Source organism: Narcine bancroftii, chromosome 9 (genome assembly GCF_036971445.1).
Source record: "Narcine bancroftii isolate sNarBan1 chromosome 9, sNarBan1.hap1, whole genome shotgun sequence".
NCBI lineage: Eukaryota > Metazoa > Chordata > Chondrichthyes > Torpediniformes > Narcinidae > Narcine > Narcine bancroftii.
In genome coordinates, this window is record NC_091477.1 from 11,448,018 (window position 1) to 11,463,374 (window position 15,357).

General features: G+C 38.3%; 1 protein-coding gene across 4 annotated transcripts in view; it reads left to right on the forward strand.

The window, feature by feature from the left end:
- slc36a1 (solute carrier family 36 member 1) overlaps positions 1-15,357 on the forward strand; it is a 63,361-nt gene that overhangs the window by 2,302 nt on the left and 45,702 nt on the right. For 3 of the 4 annotated variants that reach the window (XM_069898152.1, XM_069898150.1, XM_069898153.1), the window contains exons 2-7: positions 1,939-2,111; positions 2,569-2,659; positions 9,244-9,332; positions 10,680-10,775; positions 12,350-12,434; positions 13,542-13,760. In XM_069898152.1, the coding sequence (XP_069754253.1) occupies positions 1,957-2,111; positions 2,569-2,659; positions 9,244-9,332; positions 10,680-10,775; positions 12,350-12,434; positions 13,542-13,760 (735 nt within the window). In that variant the 5' untranslated portion in view covers positions 1,939-1,956. The remainder of the gene's footprint in view (positions 1-1,938; positions 2,112-2,568; positions 2,660-9,243; positions 9,333-10,679; positions 10,776-12,349; positions 12,435-13,541; positions 13,761-15,357) is intronic. The other variant, XM_069898151.1, reaches the window with a different exon arrangement.

Genomic DNA, 15,357 nt, shown 5'->3' on the forward strand with positions numbered 1-15,357 from the left:
TGATTTGCATGGAGAGAAGACAGATAAACAGACATGTGTACATGCACAAATATATATTAGATGATTCTGTATGCATTCCACTGTATTGAAAATAGACTTGCCATACCCACCTTGTTTAAACTGCCCCAACATTCCTCTCCCTCCCACCTTAAATGCATGTCCTTTATCTCCCAGGTTCCTTTGCATCTGGGTGTTTTCAATTTTCTCCTAGCACACAAGACTAACACTTTTATCTGTCTTCGTATAGTCTCCAAATTACATTCCCCCACTTGTATTCTGTTCCTCTAGAAATGAATGCCAACATTGCATTCACCTTTATCATCTCAATCTGGAGGTTAACCTTTATGGTATCCTACACAAGGATTCCCAAGTTCTTTTGCACCTCGGAATTTTGAATTCTCTCCCCATCTAATTAATTGTCTGTCTATGACTTCTACCAAAGTGGATGACCGTACACTTTCCAACATTGTATTTAATCTGCCACCTCTTTGCTCATTTTCCAAATCAATTCAAGTCTCTCTGCAGCCTTTGGTACCCTTAGCACCACCCACCCTACCACCTATACCATCTATTTTGATATCATCTGCATATTTATCCACCAGACTATCTATTCCATAGTCCAAATCACTTGTATCAGGGGTGGTAAAACTGCAGCTTGCGAGCCAATATGAGGCTCTTTGACATATGTGCAGCTCACGAAACTCTCGACACCCTGACTAGGTGAAGTCTCACCTAGACCCCTGATGCCTGCCCATCCAAACTCCCGAGATCCTGAATGATGTAGGTACTTACCGCATTCAAAAGTAGTATGTGTGTAATAGTCAACCCCCTTAATTTTACCCCAAAAATTGGTATATAAAATTCTACTATTACACAGCATGTGTACTTTTCAATTATTGAAACTATTACAAATAAGCAGTTTTAAAAACTACATACATTTATTTCTTAATTAAAAGTTTTGTAATAAAAGGTATATATGTAATATTTTTTCATGTCTTGCGGCTCTCAAACATCTGAGGTTTATCAAATGTGGCTCTTGCGTGAAGCAAGTTTGGCCACACCTGATATATATACAACATAAAAAGAAGCAGCCCCAACACTGAACCCTGAAGAATACCACTGGTAATCAGTAGCCAACTAGTATAAGATTCCTTTAGTCGAAGTCTCTGTTTCCTGCTGATCAAGCAATGCTCTACCCATCCTTCCTATAATTCCATGAATTCTCCTCTTCTTTAGCAGCCTTATGTGGGCCACCTTGTCAAAGGCCTTTAGAAAGTCCCAATTCTTAGCATCTACTGCATCTCCCTTGTTTATCCTACTTGAGATCTCTTTAAAAAAAAAAATTGCAATAGTTTTGTCAGGCATAATTTTCCTTTAAGGAAACCATGCTGCCTATCATTTTATGCACCTCCAGGCAGCCCGTAATTTCATCCTTGACAATCGACTCTTGCAGCTTCCCAACCATGAACTTCAGACTGATAGGTCTATAATTTCCTTTCTGCTGCCTCATTTGCTTTTTAAACAGTAGGGTGACATTTGTAATCATCCAGTCCACCGGAATCACGCCAGAATCCACTGATTCCTGGAAGATCATTACCCAAGCCACCACAATCTCTAGAGCAACCTCCTTCAGAACCCGAGGGTGCATTCCATCTGGTCTGGGAGAATTATCTACCCTAATCATTTAGCTTCCTAAGTACCTTCTCTCTTGTGATCTTGACTGCACTCACTTCTTCTGACAGGGCCACAACAAGTCCAGTATGCTAATGTCTTCCACAGTGAAGACTGATCCAAGATATTTATTCAGTTCCTCTGCCATCACCTTGTCTTCTGGAAATGTATTTAATACTGAAATACTGCGCGGTTTGGAAACAAAGAGCTTTGAATTATTACCAGAAAATATAGACAAATATTCTTTGATTTTTTTTTTGTTTTCAGTAGTTGCTAAAAGCTAACATGTCGATCAAAAGGTTAAAAAGTGAAGATTATAATGATTACAGCTCAACTGGAAACAGCCCAGACAATGACAGCTTTTACTCTTCACCGGATACTTCAGGATCACCACCTACTTTAGGAAATTACCAACGTCTAAATGAAAGAACTGGCATAACGTAAGTGTAAAGTTTAAAAATTAAAACTTCCAGTTTGTATCTCCAGTATTATCTTTTAACCTTTGGATAGAAGTACAGTACTACTTTTCATCTGTATAATTGAACTGGGAAAAAAAATTAAAGAGGTGTTCAGGGGACTAGATTTGGAGATGACTGGTTAGGAAATTAGAAATTGTAATAATGGGCGGTGAATGAGAATGAGCTTTGACAACACTGTCAGAGCTCTATAAATGAATGTTTTGAAGATTTATTTTGATGCAACTAACATGAATTTGTTTGAAATCTTTTCTGATTTGTTCTGTGAATAAATTTAGAGGTTTACAAACTGCAAATTTCCTTTGAAATGGTGATTTTTTTCTTTATGGTTGAGGATTCAGTTGGGGCTAATTTGTGGAATTAACTAAGGTAATTCATGTGGAAATTTCATCATTTTGTTTTTTTATTTTCACTTTTTCAGGACTCCGGTGACGTTAATTCACTTGTTGAAAGGCAACATAGGAACAGGATTGCTTGGCCTTCCTCTGGCAGTGAAGAATGCGGGTATTGTGGTGAGATTCTTTAACTTTCATAATATTGAATAATTGGCATTTTATAATTAATCTGCTGTATGCTTGGTACAGTCTTGCTGCTAAGTGCAGTAATCTTGATGCATAAATGGCATCCTGAAATTACATTGTGACTGACACATAATCTGAATTTCTCTCTTTAATGCCCATGAAGTTGTTAATTATAGCAAAGTCAGGGCTTCCAATGCAGAAATAATGGCATCTGTATAATGGACAATGGAGATGATATGTGATTCTGCAGGCAAGCAGTCTTGTAATTTATAGAAGTGAGATAGCAGGGATGCAAAGAGTACACAGAATCTGAATATTTTTGGGTTATCATATTGTCTTGCTTACTTTGCAGTACATGAGTTTATAGAGTTCATTAAAGATATCCTTTTGGTGAGGTCAGGAAAGGGCTTTGGCAAATACTAGAGCGCATCGGATGTCCCCCAAAGTTCCTCAACATGATTATCCAACTGCACGAAAACCAACAAGGTCGGGTCAGATACAGCAATGAGCTCTCTGAACCCTTCTCCATTAACAATGGCGTGAAGCAAGGCTGTGTTCTCGCACCAACCCTCTTTTCAATCTTCTTCAGCATGATGCTGAACCAAGCCATGAAAGACCCCAACAATGAAGACGCTGTTTACATCCGGTACCGCACGGATGGCAGTCTCTTCAATCTGAGGCGCCTGCAAGCTCACACCAAGACACAAGAGAAACTTGTCCGTGAACTACTCTTTGCAGATGATGCCGCTTTAGTTGCCCATTCAGAGCCAGCTCTTCAGCGCTTGACGTCCTGCTTTGCGGAAACTGCCAAAATGTTTGGCCTGGAAGTCAGCCTGAAGAAAACTGAGGTCCTCCATCAGCCAGCTCCCCACCATGACTACCAGCCCCCCCACATCTCCATCGGGCACACAAAACTCAAAACGGTCAACCAGTTTACCTATCTCGGCTGCACCATTTCATCAGATGCAAGGATCGACAATGAGATAGACAACAGACTCGCCAAGGCAAATAGCGCCTTTGGAAGACTACACAAAAGAGTCTGGAAAAACAACCAACTGAAAAACCTCACAAAGATAAGCGTATACAGAGCCGTTGTCATACCCACACTCCTGTTCGGCTCCGAATCATGGGTCCTCTACCGGCACCACCTACGGCTCCTAGAACGCTTCCACCAGCGTTGTCTCCGCTCCATCCTCAACATCCATTGGAGCGCTCACACCCCTAACGTCGAGGTACTCGAGATGGCAGAGGTCGACAGCATCGAGTCCACGCTGCTGAAGATCCAGCTGCGCTGGATGGGTCACGTCTCCAGAATGGAGGACCATCGCCTTCCCAAGATCGTATTATATGGCGAGCTCTCCACTGGCCACCGTGACAGAGGTGCACCAAAGAAAAGGTACAAGGACTGCCTAAAGAAATCTCTTGGTGCCTGCCACATTGACCACCGCCAGTGGGCTGATAACGCCTCAAACCGTGCATCTTGGCGCCTCACAGTTTGGCGGGCAGCAGCCTCCTTTGAAGAAGACCGCAGAGCCCACCTCACTGACAAAAGGCAAAGGAGGAAAAACCCAACACCCAACCCCAACCAACCAATTTTCCCTTGCAACCGCTGCAATCGTGTCTGCCTGTCCCGCATCGGACTGGTCAGCCACAAACGAGCCTGCAGCTGACGTGGACTTTTTACCCCCTCCATAAATCTTCGTCCGCGAAGCCAAGCCAAAGAAAAAAAAAAGATATCCACTGCTTAATCAATTAACAATGAAGTTTACTTTCACTTGGTGAATAACTTGTCAGTTTGTATGTCAAGCAAGCTGAGCGAAAATTTCTACTCGGGTTTCTTCATTCTCCTTCTGTAACTTCAGAAAGCAATTGTTAAAATTCTTTGCTGCTGTATTTCCATTGTTCATGTGGTTGGAGGAAAAAGTGGTTCACTTTCATGAACAATTGTCACTGAGTGTTGTGGCCCAACACAAGCTATTAAAGCCATGTTGACCTCTGTTCTTGGCTTCCAATGGGGAGAGGTGGAGGGGGTGAAAGATGATATTCTTTTGTTTTATCCCTAATTCTTCTTTTATTTAAGACTCAATAGTTGATAATGGTAATCTCATCCTGTTCTAACTGTCTAGCTATCGACAATTTTGAAGATAAATGGATACCAGGTGTATGTGAATTGGTGATAAAAAACATAATTTCCCCTTTAAAGATAGCAGCTTGACATTGTAAAGAATAAAATACACCCTTTATGTTTTCTTAAAATTCTGTAACTTAATTCTACCAGTTTGTAGGCCAATTCTCCTTATTTCAGAGTGGTGCCATTCATCCTGAATCCTTTGCTACTTGATTAGTTTTAGTAATCACTGCTGGGGTTTTTTTTGTCATTGTAATATGTTTGAATCCTGTAGTTTGTGTCCAAATGGGATGAGAGAAGGAAGTTTGAGCTAGAAACAATTACACAAGTTGTCTTTTTTGTGATGGAAGAACAGATTTATCTAAAACTTAATTTGCCTCTAGATTGAAAAGATATTGCTTTTGTTGTAAACACAAAGGGGTGATTAGTGAGCTGAGTGACCGATTTTGTAAGTTAGCCCTGTTGCTGTCCTGGATCTACAAGCAATTCACTGGAGCAGCTCAGCATATTGAGGAGCATCAGTGGGAGAAAAGTAATTCTTGACAAGTGAAGCTGGAACTTTTCATCAGAACTTGTGAGGAAAGATGGCTGGTAATAATGAGGTCATGGTGGGAGGGGTTGGACAAGGAACAGAGGTGATTGGCCATCATCGATCAGCCCTCCCTGATTCACCAGAGGCAGTTGATTGGCAGCAAATTCCAGACAAAGGGGGAGAAAGCCTAGAGGAAACAAAGGAGTCAGGTAGAAATGAGTAATACAGGGTGGAGCAGAATGAAAGGCTGTCAGTGCTGCAATCTGATGAGAGAATTTCCCAGAACTTGTTTTTGTACATGCAAAATGTCTAAATGAAACTGACACTAAATAATACCTACTTGTTTACTTCTAGAATGTTTTATTCTTATTCAATTTCCATTAGTTTATCAATTTGCCTTCCTTTCTGTTTCTATTTTATTTTATTTTTGTCTTTAAATACTGAAGCAAAGTAACAATTCATTGGCCAAAAAATAAAACACAGATCTGGGCAATGCCCATAGAGGAAAATGGACAATCAGCAATTTTGGAACATTCAAAACCTCTACTTTGCCATGTGTTTACCTTGAGCATTCATGGATCTCTCTACCCCACTCATTTTTACAATATTAAATTTCATGACTTTGTTTTTTTAAATATTTTTTTAATTTTTCACACTGTGAACCATATCAACCAAAATATGTACAAACCTTTCTCATTAAATATACACAGTGACATTTTCTCCCTTTTTTACCCCTTTCCCTCCCTCCCCTCTTCCCACCCCCTCCAAAACCCATAAATATTCAACATATACAATATCATAAAACAATATCTTCACACAAAGGAAAATAAACAAGAAAAATGCATCATCTATTTGTTACACACTGAATCGGGTCGTTTTTCCTTCTTATCATTTTCATTTTAGGAGATGGAGGTCGTAAGCAAGCTCTTTATGTTCCATGTATGGTTCCCAAATTTGTTCAAACAATGTGACTTTATTTTTTAAATTGTTATTTTTTTCCAATGGAATACATTTATTCATTTCCATGTACTGTTGCTGTATTCTCACGCTCTCTTCCATTTTCCAAGTTGACATTATACATTTTTTTGCTACTGCTAAGGCTATCATAATGAATCTTTATTGTGCTTTATCCAATTTGAGGCCTAATTCTTCTTGTACCAAAAAATCCAGAGATCTTTCCTTTAAGTATGTTATTTTGTGATTTTATTTAATATCTGATTTAGTTCTTCCCAAAACGTATTCACTTTGGCACATGCCCAAATTGCATGTATTGTTGTTCCCATTTCCTTCTTACAGCGAAAACATCTATCTGATAATGTTGGATCCCATTCTTTTAACTTTTGAGGAGTGATACATACCCTGTGTAACCAATTATACTGTATCATGTGTAACCTTGTGTTTATTGTATTCTTCATAGTTCCAGAACTTAACTTTTCCCATACTTCATTTTTTATATTTATCTTTAAATTCTTTTCCTACTTTTGTTTAGGTTTATAGCTTATTTCATAATTTTCCTTCTCTTGCAGCTCAATATACAAGTATGTTATCAATCTTTTAATTATCATTGTGTCTGTAATCACATATTCAAAGCTGCTTCCTTCTGGTAATCTCAATCTGCTTCCCAATTTATCCTTTAAATAAGATTTAAGTTGATGATATGCAAACATTGTACCATGAGTTGTTCCATATTTGTACTTCATCTGTTCAAATGTTAATAAATTATTTCCCCAAAAAACAATTTTCTATTCTTTTGATTCCTCTTCTCTCCCATTCTCTAAAGGAAAGGTTATCTATTGTAAAAGGGATTAGTGGATTTTGCGTCAATAATAACTTTGGTATTTGGTAATTTGTTTGTTTTTTTTCCTTTCTAAGTGGATCATCTTCCATATATTAAGTAAATGTTGCAATACTGGTGAGCTTTTATATTGCACCAACTTTTCATCCCACATAAAGTATATGTTCCAGTCGGTACCTTCTCCCCTATTTTATCTAGTTCTATCTTTATCTAGTTCTATCTTGGTTCAGTCTGCTTTTTCCCTTGTCTGGCAAAAATCTGATAAATACCTTAATTGTGCGGCTCTATAATAATTTCTAAAGTTTGGTAACTGCAAACCACCTTGGTTATACCTCTCTGTTAATTTATCTAATGCTATCCTCTGTTTCCTCCCTTTCCACAAGAATTTCCTTATTATTCTCTTTAGTTCATTAAAGAATTTCTCTGTTAAGGGAATTGGTAACATTTGAAATCAGTATTGTATCCTTGGGAACACATTTATTTTAATGCAGTTTACCCTCCCTATCAACATTAGCGGTAATTCTTTCCAATGTTCTAAGTCTTCCTGCAATTTCTTTATTAGTGGCTGATAATTTAGTTTGTACAAGTGGATTAAGTTATTATCTAACCTGATACCTAGGTATCGGATTGCTTGTGCTTGCCATTTAAATGGTGATTCTTTTTAAAATTCTGTATAATCCGCATTACTCATTGGCATCACTTCACTTTTCTTTGCGTTGATCTTGTACCCTGATATTTCTTCAATTTCTTATGTAATTCTTTTATTGATGTCTGATTCTGTTAGGTGTACTATGATGTCATCTGCAAATAAGCTGATTTTATACTCCTCCTTTATTTTTATCCCTTTTATTTTCTACTCTCATCAGTTCTGCCAAAGGTTCTATTGCTAAGGCGAACAATGAGGGGGATAATGGACATCCCTGTCTAATTGACCTACTTAATTTAAATTGGTTTGATGCATATCCATTTACTGCTACCTTTGCCAACGGTCCATTATACAATGCTTTAATCTAATTAAAATATTTTTCTGGTAGATTGAACTTCTGTAATACTTTAAATAAGTAGTTCCACTCTACTCTGTCAAAGGCTTTTTCTGTGTCTAAAGCAACAGTTGGTTTCTTATTTTCCTGAACTGCATGAATTAGATTAATAAGTTTACAGACATTATCTGCTGTTCGTCTTTTCTTAATAAATCCAGTTTGATCTTGTTTTACTATTTTTGGGACACAATCAGCCAATCTATTTGCTAATAATTTCGCTATTATCTTATAATTTGAGTTAAGGAGAGATATTGGTCTATATGATGCTGGTGTTAATGGATCCCTCTCCGTCTTTAGTATTACTGTAATTATTGCTGTCTTACTGAATCTGGCAAGTGTTGTGTTTCTTCTACCTGGTTCATTATTTCCAGGAGAGAAGGAATTAATAACTCTTTAAATGTTTTATAAAATTCTATTGGAAATCCATCCTCTCCTGGTGTTTTATTGTTCGGCAGCTGTTTTAATATATCCTGTACTTCCTCGATTTCAAATGGTTTTATTAGTTTGTTTTGTTCCTCTTCTTGCAATTTCGGCAGTTCAATTTTAGCTAAAAATTCCTCTATTTTATCATCTTTACCCTCGTTCTCAGTTTGATACAATTGTTCATAAAATTCCTTAAAATTTTCATTAATCTCTGTTGGATTATATGTAATTTGTTTGTCCTTTTTCTTTGATGCCAATACAGTTCTTTTAGTTTATTCTGTTTTAAGTTGCCAGGCTAATATTTTGTGTTTTTATTTTTCTCCCAGTTCGTACTTTTGCTTTGTTTTCATTGTTCTTCTTCACCTTGTACGTTTGTAATGTTTTGTATTTTTTTTGTCTGCCAATTCTCTCTTCGTTATGTCATCCCTTTTTACTAGTTCCTTTTTTGTACTTCCTATCTCCCTTTCCAACTGCTCTATTTCCCGACTGTATACATTTATAGGTCTCTTGTTCTTAAGTCATGTTGCCATTTAAGCACTTAAAAACAAGTTGTGTTTGGGGTATGTGTATATGAGACATGCAGTATTCTTATTGCTCTTGCAAGCAGATAGAAACTAATGTAATTTGTTTTAATATTCTTTTTCTATTGGTTGACAGCTTGGTCCATTCAGTATACTTGTCATTGCCGTGGTGGCTGTGCACTGTATGCAAATGTTGGTCAAATGCAGTCACCATCTATGTGCTAAGTAAGTTATGATTATATTAATATTCTTCGGAGAGCATGTTTTTCTAATCTAATGCTTTTGATTTGATGTATAAAAACTGCTTGAAATGAAATTGTTATTTTTGAGCTCAATTTTAAATGATTGGAATAATTGATAATGAAGAGTTTGCCAGAATGAATGTTTATTGTCATGAACATAAGCCCAATGCACTGAAAGTCTTGCTTGCTGTAGCTACACACGCATGCAAAATACATGGACAAAAAATGTAAAATTATCGCATGAAAGTAAAAATAAGATTTAAAAAGTATATTTGCATTTTTTAAAGAGAATGTAAAAGAAAAGGACGTTACGATGGTGCAGACAAACCTTTGTTCCGGGAGTAGAGTTTACATTTTAAATTAAATACATTACTCTAAAAGCCAATTCTGGCCATTTAAACCCATGCTGCCCAATTTACCTACAGCGACAGATGTTTTAGAGGGTGGGGTGTAACTGGAGCACCTGGGGAAAACCCATGCTGATACGGGAAGAACATACAAACTACTTAAAGTGTTAGATTTGAACCCAAGTCGCTGGCACTGTAATAGAGTGTTGCACTAACTGTGCTACCTTTTAGGTTAAGGTAGTATGAAGTATTTCAAGAGCTTGATAGCTGTTGGAAAAATTTGTTCTTGAATGCTGAGGTGCTAAACCTCGGGCTTCTGTTCCTCTGCCTGAAGATGGTAGAAAGACGAGCATGGGAATTCTTTATGACATCGGCTGCAGCCCTGAGGCAGTGCTTCATTTGTACATCTCCAACGGATGGGAGGTCGATGTCTGTGATGGACTTGGATAAGCTTTCCACTTTGATGGCATTCTTCATTCCTGGACACCCATTTACAATCTAGGGCATGATACAACCAGCCAGTGTACTTCCCACAATACACCTGAAGAAATGCGGTAGATTATTCAACATGCTAAATCTTTTGGTGGGTGGGGGGGAAGAAAAGAAGTGTTTATGTGCTGCCCTCACAGGTTCCTCTGTGTGGAGGTCCTCTAATAAGCCCAAGATCCTGAAGCTACTAACCTTCCCATTGCAATCTTGTCAATGACCTGCTAATGGTTTCTTTCTAAACCATATGAGCAATTGTTTAGAATAGTTATGTTCTTTTAATGCATTTGTCTATTTTTAAAACATTTATTCTCCTGAAATTACATTAATTATTCTCATTTAATTTTGATGTATTTTGCAGTTTCCCCATGCAAAAAAAACAGTTACTGGAAATGCTGTTGTTGGTGCTAAAAGAGGTCTTTCTGTTGATACTGTCTTGTGTATGTATGTTTAAGGTACTGACTTCTAAGTATTGTTTGTAATGGTACTCTATACAGATTGCATAAGCCATTTTTGGATTATGGAAATGTTGTGATGTGCAGTTTAGAAGAGTCCCCGAAATTATGGCTCCGGAAGAAGTCAAACTTTGGAAGGTACATATTTGAATCTATTGAGAAAATTACTGGGGTTCATTTGCAAATGAAGGCATGGGGTGTAAAATAAGTGACAGCGTGCAAGTGATCAGACTTGACATCAGAGAAAAAAAAACTTCCTATGCCCACTGTTGATGTTTGGTAAAAGCACTGACCTGCCTTTGTCTATGCAACTTCAGGAATCAGCAGATTCCTATTTATAAAAAAAAAATACTAAACAATTCCTACTTCATACCCCTCTATTTTGCTTTTCCTTGTCTCAAATGCCCTTGTGTTTTAACCTCCAACACCCACAATTTTCTGTTTTTTTTTAAACTTATCCTTGATGTCTCCTCTAAACTTGCCTCCCTTCATTTTGTAGTGATGTACCCTGGTGCTTGCTATTCCAGCCCTGGGAAAAAGGCACTGGCTGTACTGTCCACCTTATCTATGCCTCTCAGAAATTTAGACATGCACCACGGTAACAGGCACATGGAGGAAACCGAAGCACCTGGAGGAAAAACATGCAGACACATGGAAAACCTATAAACTCGATATGGACAGAGCCAGGTTCTAACCCAGGATGCTGGTCTTGTAACAACGTTGCACTAACCACTAAGTTAATCTGCTTTAGTTTTAAATAAAGAGCATTCCCAGACATGTTCACTCAATCTAACTAAAGATCAAATTATTCAAAAAAACATTCAAAAACAACAAAAATTAGTCAATATTTAAAAATGATAAAAGCAATTTCAAGTAATTAAAACAAAATCTATTTTAACAGATAACCTTGTCATTGCAAATCATTCCAGTGCACGACTGGATTTACTGTTCTGGGTTTAACAGATAACTTTCTCATCTTAAGGCCATGGTTTGTCCAGGAAGTTTTCTACTTAATTATAATTTTTACTTATTTTAAAGTAGAAAGGCATCATTCAGCCAATCAAGTCCATGCTAGGTTCCAATTGAGGAATCTTATCAGTCCCTTTTTTTCCCCCTTCCCCATTTCTTTGAACTCCTGTTACCTGTTTTCTCTCTCATGCCCATCAGCATCTAATTTTTTTGCTATTTACCCACACTAAAGAGTAATTTAACTTGAGATGTGAGAAGAAAAACCGAGCTTCCACAGAAATCCAATGAAACATTCCTGTGCAAACTTTACATCAGCAACAATTAAGGTCAAGATTGAACTGGAGTCCATTGAACTGTGAGGTCCAGTTTGGTGCAGGGTTGCTGGCATTCTTCAGCAAACTCCACGTCTCAAATTTTCTATTTGAAGCTTAAAAATAGTTCTTGTCTTCAGTTTCTCACCCAGTGTTCGACTCCTTGGATACTATTCACCCCCCCCCCCCCCCCCACTCTTTCCCAATTGCAAGTGCTTGCGACCCATGGTTTATAATGCATCTCCACTGCTGTCTCCTTTCAGTTCTCCTAACTACCAAGTAGTTGGAGACTGAGTTACTAGCCCCTTTTTGTGGGGCAGGGAGGGGGGGAAGTGATGAAAGGGTAGTCTTTAATTATGTAATAGTGTTTTCTGTGTACTTTTGAATACAGTAAGTCAAACCAATTGTCTGAGGTTTTTTTTCATCTGGCAGGTGGTTCGTGGAGTTCTTTTTGATTCTAACCCAGCTGGGGTTTTGCTGTGTTTACTTTGTATTTCTGGCTGACAATATTAAACAGGTAGGTGTTATTTTCGAGTTTATTATTATCAGTTGCACAAGTACAACCAGATGGAACAGCATTCTCTGGTCCTCAGTGCAAAAGACAGATACACAACCAGGTATACAGACAAACAATACATAGGACATGTGTACATATAAATAAATATTGTTTAGTCTCAGATGCTGAGTGTGAGTTGTTCCTTTAATCGTTCAGCATTGTCACTGCCCATGGGAATAAGCTGTTTTAAATTGAAGAGCAAATGGGTGGAGAGGAAGATCAGATGATGCCAAAGTTGTTGGAGGAGTAAATTGTGACTGGTAGTTAGTGCAGAATGTGAATTGCAAAATGTTGTAACTATTGGACATGCCCAGCATGTTGGGTTAATGGAGAAAGAAAAACTGAACCAATGTCACAGAAGGGTATCTTGTAGCATATATGTTCTGGTCTTGTACAGACAGAGAAAGCAAGCCACTGGAAGTTGTCCAGTTTGAAATTGAGTCAGAAAGGCTGCCTGGACAGAAGGCAAGGTGGTATTTCAAAAGCTTGTATTTAGCTTTGTTTTAATAGTGCAGAGGCCCAACAAGTCAGGTTGGAATGTGGCGGGGAATTGCTAACTGGCAACAGAAAGCTCAGGGTTCTCCCTGCAGACTGAATACAGGCGCTCCCATAGCAGTCACCTAATTGGTGTGTGATTTCTCTGATGTAGAGGGAACTCTATTGTGAATACAGTAAACTACATTGGAAGCAGTGCAAATGAACTGCTGCTTTACCTGGAAGCACTGTTTGCATCCCTGGAAGGTGAAAAGAGAAAAGGTGGAAGGGCAGATGCTGCATCTCCTCTATTTGCATAGCAAAGGAGTGGTTAACGGAGATGAAGAAGCAGGGCAGGGAGTCGCAAAAGGAATTGGTCCTTGGAAACGTTGAGAAGGGAGGGTAAAAATATATTTTGAATGTTGATGTTCAAAGAGACTTGAGTTTCCTTGAGGTTGACTTTCTGAGAAGCTCTTTGTGCCTACTTGCATAGGGCATGACAGGGTTCTCATGACCATAACAAATTTGCTTTCCCTACTCTGGAATCATGCCAAATTAATTTGCCTGACTTTAATGTCTAACCTTTTACTTTAGGTTGTGGATGCAGCAAATATTACAAATAATGACTGCAATCAAAACATCTCAACCATTGAACATGCAAGTATGGACAGCCGTTTATATATGCTCTGCTTTCTGCCATTCCTCATTTTGTTGGTCTTCGTTCAAAACCTGAAGTACCTGGCTCCTTTCTCAATGGTGGCCAATCTAGCCATGTTAGCGAGCCTCATCATTATTTATATCCACCTGTTCACTGTGAGTAATCTGAATTTATTTTCCTATGCAATATGATTTTTGTCAATGCTTCTAAGTATTCAAAAAACACATTTTCAGATCAGATACTATTTAGTGTCATGTAATAAAACAGAAATGTGATAATTACAAAAAAAATTGCCTTTAGTCTGTATTTTCACTCGACTGCTGTCTTGACACTGCCCATAGTTTCCCTACCTTGAGGAGAGCGGCTATGTGAGGTATGTGCAGGACTATCTGGCCCCTCAGTGTTACAGGTTTGGATACAACAGCAGCCTATAGCTTGCATGCACTGATGCATTCCTGTTATTAGAGTTTTGTTTTACAGAATAACGTGCAACAGGCTGCAATTTGTCACCATGATCTTGACCTACAACAGCAGTAAATGATCTGGAATGTGGGACAGAGTGTGGTGTATCCAAGTTTACTGATGACACTAAATTGAATTGGAATGCAAATTGTCCATAGGGTAGGGAGAGTCTGGAAACACCTATAAGAAGATTAAGCAAGTGACCAAGGATCTGGCAGATGGAGTACAATGTGAGATTATGCACTTTGAAATGGAAGATCAGAATATTATTTAAATGGCCATGCAGAAGGACTTGGGAGAGCTTGTTCATGAATTTTAGAAGGTTGGTTTCCAGGTGCAGCCCGCTATCAAGAAGGCAAATGGAATGTTGGCCTTCATTGCTAGAGGGATTGAATTTAAGAGCAGAGAGGTTATGCTACATCTGTTCAAGGTACTGGTGTGATTGCATCTGGAGTTCTGCATGCCGTTCTGATCTCCCTACTTGAGCAAGGATTTACTGGCATTTAAGGCGGTGCAGAGGAGGTTCACCAGGTTTGAAGAGAGATTGAGTTATCTGGGACTGTACTCTCTGGAATTTAGAAGAATGAGAGTGGATCTTGTAGAAACAAAATTATGAGGCGCATAAACAAGGTAGAGGTAGGCAAGTTGTTTCTATTGGAGGGGGAGACTAGAACAATGGGATATGGCCTCAAGATTCAAAGTAGTAGATTAAACTGAGATGATAAGGAACTGCTTTTCCCAGAGAGTGGTGAATCTGTGGAATTTGTTGCCCATGGAATCAGTGGAGGTGACCTCAGTAAATATATTTAAGAGATGGTTAGAAAGATTTTTATACAGTAAGAGAATTGAGGGATATGGAGAAAATCTAGGTAGATGGAGATGAATTTATCTTCAGATCACCCATGATCTCATTGAATCGTGAAGCAGGCTTGATGGGCCAGGTGGCCAACTCCCACTCGTATTTCTTGTGTTCTTGTGTATTAAACTCCACTTGGTTGCCATAAAAAAGATGGAATAGTCTGTTCATGACTAATAAACCCAAAGCTGGGCCTGGAACTAAGATTAGTTTTAGGTGCGAAAAGGCCCAATCTACCTCAGGTGTCCATTTCACTTGCACTTTTGCCTTGCTTTCTCTTCTTTCTCAGGCAACCCAGACCAGATGTGCCTGTGTATTTTGGTCAAATGATAAGCCTCCCTTAATTCTTCAACTTTTTGCCAAAATATCATATTATCATCATTATATTTCAGTCCAGGTACAGTAATTCATTTGGCAACATCTGTTTCTCTGAT